This window comes from Pistacia vera, unplaced genomic scaffold, assembly GCF_008641045.1.
Source record: "Pistacia vera cultivar Batoury unplaced genomic scaffold, PisVer_v2 Contig521, whole genome shotgun sequence".
NCBI lineage: Eukaryota > Viridiplantae > Streptophyta > Magnoliopsida > Sapindales > Anacardiaceae > Pistacia > Pistacia vera.
Window position 1 is genome coordinate 1,004,848 of NW_022196359.1, and position 7,379 is coordinate 1,012,226.

General features: G+C 39.8%; 1 protein-coding gene across 1 annotated transcript; it reads left to right on the forward strand.

Moving 5' to 3' along the window:
- Positions 1-6,287: 6,287 nt before the first annotated feature.
- On the forward strand, positions 6,288-7,071 carry LOC116106737. The gene has a single exon (XM_031393064.1). The coding sequence runs from the start codon at positions 6,288-6,290 to the stop codon at positions 7,032-7,034; it is 747 nt and encodes a 248-aa protein (XP_031248924.1). The 3' UTR covers positions 7,035-7,071.
- Positions 7,072-7,379: the final 308 nt, after the last annotated feature.

The following is a 7,379-nucleotide window of genomic DNA, read 5'->3' on the forward strand; positions in this document are numbered from 1 at the left end:
TTCTGCTCTCTTAAACCAAATGCCCAGGTTTGAAGTTCCTTTCACATATCTTAACACCCTCTTTGCTACTCTATAGTGAGATTCACTTGGACAACTCATAAATCTAGAGAGATAACTCGCTGCAAACATCAGGTCTGGACGTGTGGCTGTCAAGTATAGCAAGAATCCTACCAGACCTCTAAACATGCTCTCATCCACTCTTTTCTCACCATCATTTTTGCTTAGCTTCAGGTTAGATACTAAGGGTGTATCTGCAGGTTTGCAATTCTCCATCCCAAACTTTATGAGGATTTCATTTGCATACTTTTCCTGATACACAAATGTTCCACTTTTGGACTGAAAAATCTGCATACCAAGAAAATATGACATCTCTCCCAAATTTGTCATCTCAAATTCAGATTGCATGGATTGCTTGAACATCTTCAACTGGTCCGGATTGCTCCCTGTCATCAGTAGGTCATCCACATATAATGACACAACAATTAAATCACCTTCAGCTTCTTTAACATAAAGGGTATGTTCATTTGGACTTCTTACATAGCCTAGGCTATTAAGGTAATCGTTTATACGGCTGTACCAAGCCCTAGGTGCCTGTTTTAGACCATACAATGCCTTCTCCAGCATGTACACCTTGCTTTCTTCACCGTTCACTTGGTAGCCCTTGGGTTGGTCCACAAAAATCTCCTCTTCCAGACAGCCATTTAGGAAGGCAGATTTGACATCAAGTTGGAAAATTTTCCAACTAAATTGGGCTGCCATGGCTATGATCATCCTTATAGTGTCATGTCTTGCTATCGGAGCAAATGTATTAGTGTAATCCACCCCTTGCTGCTGTGCAAATCCTTTTGCCACGAGCCTAGCCTTGTGTTTGTGGATTGTACCATCCGGATTGAGCTTTGATTTATAAATCCATTTTACCTGAATTATTCTTCTGTTTTCAGGTCTTTCAACTAACCTCCATGTGTTGTTCTTCTCAATCATGGAAATCTCCTCCTGCATAGCATTCTTCCAAGCATCTGATCCAGCAGCTTTAGCATACATTTTAGGTTCTAACACAGCCACATTGCACCAACACAGCCACATTGCACCTTGCATAAACATCAGCCAAGGTCATGGTTCCACGAACTGTTGGTTCTTCATCTGTTGGTACTTCATCTTCTTCAGTTTCAAGTTCATCCAGAGCAGCTCCAGTTGGTTGTTATGTGTTACAGTCAGCAACAATCTTCTTGCTCTCCCAACACCAAACTGTATTCTCATCAATTCTCACATCCCTAGTTATCACAACTCTTTTTGTCTCTGGAATGTGCACTCTGAATCCTTTTGATTAGTTGCTATAACCAATGAAAATACCCACTTCAGCTTTGTTATCCAGCTTAGTCTTCTTCACTACTGGAACCATCACATAGCACACACTTCCAAACACTCTTAAATATCCAATTGCAGGTTTAGTTCTTGTCCATGCCTCAACTGGTGTTTGCCCCTTGACTGCTTTGGTTGGTAGCCTATTCAGGAGATAAACCCCCATATTTACTGCTTCATCCCAGAATTTCTTAGGGAGATGTTTTTCTGCCAACATGCATCTAGCCATCTCCATGATAGTCTTATTTCTTCTTTCACTTACTCCATTTTGCTGTGGAGTGTATAGAGTAGTGAATTGATGCCTAACACCAACTTCTAAACAGAGAGAACTGAATTCCCTTGAAGTGTACTCTGTTCCGTTGTCACTTCTCAATAATTTGATCTTTGTTCCAGCTTCATTTTCTACTAACAGTTTGAATTTTCCAAACACTGTAGGAACCTCACTTTTCTGCTGTAAAAAATACACCCATGCCATCCGTGTATAATCATCTATAAAAAGTATGAAATACCTGCTTCCACTTAAGGATTCTGTTTGCATGGGACCACAAACATCTGAATGAATCAGTTGAAGCTTCATTGTTGCTCTCCAGGTCTGATCCGTAGGAAATGCAGGTCTGCTCAATTTTCCAATTTGGCATGCACTGCACAATGTGCTTTTCTCCTCAATTTCTGGCAGGTCACTCACCATGTTTGCATTCTTCAACTCCTTGAGGCCATTATAGTGGTAATGTCCAAGCCGTTTGTGCCAAGGTTCTGACTCCTCTTGTCCAATTAACAGGGTAGAATCATTGATGGTTTTCCACTCAACCAGGAAGTTTTTCCCTATCATCTTTACCCTCATCAATTCGGCCCCTTTAGGATCCAGTATGGTACATGCTTGGTTTTCAAAATGTAAGGAATAACCTCTCTCTAATATTTGCCCCACACTCAATAGATTTTGGCTAATTCTAGGAATATACAACACATGAGAGATTACTTTTGTACCTGACCAAGTTTGGACAGCAACATCCCCTATGCCTTTGACCTCCATGAATTCACCATTCCCAATCTTAACTCTGAAGCTATACGATCTGTCCAAGCTAACAAAATTTTGTAGGTCTATAGCCATGTGATTGGTGCAGCCACTATCAACTAACCAAGCATCATTGCTGGTTTGTGCAGTGTAGCAGTTGGCCACAAAGAGATGTTCTGTCTCTTGACATTGTTGTTGATCCTCCCCAACTTTTGCTTGTTGTATTGGCTAGTTTACTTTGTTCTTACGCACTCTTTCAATACGCCTGAATTGCTTACAACTCCTGCACTGTATACCAAGCCTGAACCAGCATCTTCTCTCCGGATGCCCCTTCTTTTTATAGTGGGTGCAGGCTGGAAATTATTTCGCTCCAATAGGTCTCTCCCACTGGTTATTACTCCTCTCTTTCCCTTTTCTATCTCCAGTATACTTTCTTGTTTGTGTCTATGCAGGTTACCTTTGAAGCTTGCAACCAATGCACCCTCACTAGTATCTTCTTGCCTCAAGAGCCTTCTTTGCTCTTGAGCTTGGAAAGCATGGACAAGCTCAATCAATGTGATCTGAGTCATGTCTTTAGAGTACTCTAAAGAAGAGATTTTGGACTCAAATCTCTCCGAAAGACTTACTAAAACCTTTTCCACAACCCTACGATCAGTCAACTCCACTCCCATAAGCCTGATTTTGTTGACAACATTCATTAGTCTGTCAACATAATCCTTTACTTTTTCAGTTTCCTACATTCTTTGCATCTCAAATTCCCTCCTTAGATTAAGAACCTGTATATTCCTTGTTGTAGTGCTCCCCATGTACTCCTCTCTCAATTTATGCCATGCTTCTTTGGGGTTTTCGTATGCCATGATTCTTGTAAAAACAAGATCAGTCACAACAGCATGTATGTGAGAAAGAGCTCTTGGAGCTTTGGCTGTTTCTTCCTCATGTAGCCTCATTTGGTTCAACGTGGGATTCTGTTCAAGAGGAGGTGGCTACCGGTTTTCTTCCACATATTGCCACAATCCCTGTCCACGAAGAAAGGCTTTCATCTTTACTGCCCAAATGTGGTAATGTTCTCCATTGAATACCGGTGGAGCCATCAAGGCAGATTGCGTTGCCATGCCCCTGTTTTTCGTGTCTGTCGCAAGAAGAAGGAAGAACAACTGCAGGTTTATCGTTTTGAGATGAAGAGTATTTTTGGAGGTATGATCGAAGGTTTACAATGCTAAGTTTCTGGCTTTTGTGGTGGCTTTGATACCATTTGTTGGTTTCAGTCGGACAACATTAAGAGAGAGAGAGAGAGAGAGAGAGAGAGAGAGAGAGAAACAAAAAACAGAGCACCCCAAATGTTTGCAAAAAGTTTATGAACTTTTTATTAGAAAAGACCATATATAACTCATATCCACTCTCTGCTAATTACACCAACTACAGCAGAAGTTGCAACTTTCAAATTCAAATTTCAACACAACATTACAGTAAAATTACTTCTAATGAACTTACTTAAATACCCTTTAAACAACAAGATAACCAAATACACAAAAACTCTCCCATGCACGATAAGTCTTTGCTGCATGAAACATTCTGCATTTTCCAAAAACACAATCTTGCAGACTTGAGCATTTGATGCATTTCCAGCAAGGCATCACTGCATCAACATAGACATATCTGAAAGTTCTACTAGAGCACATTCTCGGGCTCTGCTAATCAAAGAATTACCATCTCATTGACAAATATCTAAAGACTGGAGCCAAGAATCTAACCCAGCACTACCACTGTACATATAAAGATTATAAAAATGGGCAAGCGAATAAAGACGGCCAAGCTAATCAATCTCAGTACTTTACGATCTCACCTCTTTCTCTTTTAAAAGAAAGGCATTCTAGTAGCTCCTCCTTAGGGAAGAGAAAGATAGGGGCATCCTATTTATGCGAAAATCCAGCAGGAAAGGAAGAAATCGCCCCAGCTTTTTTAGTCAAATTCTTTTTTATTTTGCTGTTCAGCCAGAGAAAGAGGATGATCTCGTTTTCCTTATCTCATGCAATTAAAGGGAAGGAGACTGGAAACCCCAAACTGAACCCGGCGGAGGAATGCTTATCGATTCCGAAGCCATTCCGCTCATCCCTCTTTCGAGGAGGGACAAAGCAAAACTCTCAAGTTCTATACATATAAAAGTTTACCAACAACTGCATTTTTGTATGAGTATGACACGACAAATAGCAAAACAATTTTAATTCGATCACATTTCGCAACATGATAATACCCCAACCACATTATACAACACGATGTAAACTGTAGCAGCACGATAGGACATTGTAGAACGATATGAACATAATCCTGGAGCAGCAAAATACAAACGCAACACAGATTTTACACAAGGGAGCTTACAAAACCTTCAAAATTACTCTTTTTCTTATTAGGACGTCTTAATAACTTTTTTAATCAGAATATTAAATTTTAGACGTTTAATTATTCCTACAATTAACTTTTTTTTTTAACTATGGTGTCTAAACCAATTTACGCACACATCAACTAATCTCTGGAATTCATTGAATATCCTACAAACCTAAAGAATCAGGTAAATCACAATGTGGTAAATAATTTCAAGATTCGAACCCAACAAGTGTAAACCTCATGAACTGTGAGACCAGACCTTGGAGTTAAGCTACCATTAACATTCATACATATTAAAATGGAAGTATTTCTTAATTTGCCAAAAAAACAAAAAGCCACAGGATAATTGTTGGTCAAAAGTGTAGGCTCCCAGTCAACGAAACCAGTCAACACTCGTACAAAAATGAAGGGGACCTCCACATCACATAATTAGAGTATCAACAAAGAAAAAGGTTTAACAAATGAGTTGCTTGTGGGGACAAAAGGCGGGCTGAGTGGCGTGGTCCCTCAGGCATGATATGTTGAAATGGGCCCAGCGCTCTCTCCTCAGAAGCCCATTTAGGAGACAAACCAGGTTTCCAATGCCTGCTTTGTCCTCAATTCTAGGAGCCATCCAAGTGTTTGATAAAATTATTTTACTCAATGCCATTTTGATTACCTCTTTCCATTAGTCCCTACAGAGCCTTTGCTTTCCACAACACTAAGAAAAAGCTTTAGTTGATCCGATCATGGCAATTTGGTCTTCTGAAAATAATCTTAACAAACAACCCCAATTGGTAATATAGTTGATTAATTAGTCTCTCTACTTTATCTATCTTTCTCTCTTACAGATTTGAAGGTATCTTTTGCTTTACTTATCAAAGAGTATATTTGGGAGGACGTGTCCTTCCAAGAAACAAAAGCAAGTGCACAGCCCAATTCATTGAATTAAAAACAACACAAGCACAATACCAAATGCTTCAAGCTTCCTTGAAGTTTCTTCGAACAACGAGACAAAATATAACCCAAATCGGTGATTTAATCAATGGTGATGGTAAAGCAAGAACTTGGAATAACCTATAAATCCAATACAAAGGATTTTACACGATAAAATATATACCATTTACATATACTATCCAAAAAATGAGATATAGATGTTATACCAAAGGTTGCACGAATCTAATATTTAATGAAAACTGAATAAATAAAAGGGTATTGAGAAGTTTTGCAAATCTCCATGAAGGTGGGTAGGATGGTAGTAATGGAGTAGCTAAATCATTTAACACATACTGGTTTGGAATGAGGCAATTACAACACCAACAAACAATAGCATGTGCTAAGTTAAGGTTGAGTTGGCAAGTATATGGCTACATGATTTATACCACTACCAAGAAAGCTTATCAAAAATCAGTCGACAACAGGGCAGGGCAGGGCCCTCAAAACCATACTTTGTCTATAACATCATCCACTACCAATTCTTCTTGTATATATCATCAACACACAATTAGCCTCACTACACTCTCTCCACCAAGGAACAACGCACCCTTTAATAATAATGGAGAACCGCCGCCAAAAGTCGAGCTCCGGGGAGCTGTTCTCCTTCCCTAGTACCCCAAATCAAGACCAAGATTCTGACTTTGAATTTGGTTGCTTTACTCCTGACTCTCCCTCGCAAGACCCTTCAAGAAACTCACCTGCTGATCATCTTTTCTTCAACGGCCGCCTCTTGCCTCACTCTTTCCCACGCGATCAACGACCGTCTACTGATAACATTAATGCTGGTATATCTCGTGCGACAAGTCGAACGAGCAGTGTTAGTAGCAAGGATTCGCTCATGTCATCGAGAAGTAATAGTACTAACAGCAGGAGCAGTAGCTGCAGCAGCGCAAGAACGAGCTCGAGTGACAATTCGGAGAGGAGATTCTTGTATTACAATAACAAAAACACTGCATGCAAAGCGACGAAAGCCAGTAGAATCGTCACCGCTCAGCTGTATGGATCTTCGCAGAGGTGGCAACATCTGACGCCGGTGCCTGCTGCAGTGCTGAAACGCGAGACTTCGCAGAGGAGAAATGCCGGCGGAGCTGTGTTGAAAGATGGGTTGAGATCACCATCTTCATCATCATTAAAGAGATCAGCTTCGCAAGGTACAGAAAGGAGGAGGAGTAGCCGTGACAGGGCGGAGGCGCAAGGGCTCTGCAAGAGATTTTTCATGTCGTTTTTGTTTGCTTGCAGAGAGTGCCATGCCATGGAACCATCCACGAAAGATGACATTTTGCAAGCAAGACATATAAAATTATAGTTTGGTATCTTGTTTTGGCATGTATTTTTGAGTAATTGTATATTTTTTCTTCGAAAATATATAGTCATTTTCTGGAGTGAACCTCATACCTGAATGTCTACTAAATTTTATGTAGAATTACAAGATGGAGTAATGGTTTGAAAATGCTTTATTTTTGTACTTGTAAAGGTTTGTGAAGAGCTTGAGAATTGTACTTTGGCTGCAACAGAATTATGGATTTTCTGTTTTTCTTCTGCGAAAACCTATACAATCATTTGGAACAATCTGGATATGTTATGATTAAGTCAATTTTTATTTAGTAGACCTCTAATGCTTGTGTTTTTTCTTTTTTTTGAAGGTCGGAGG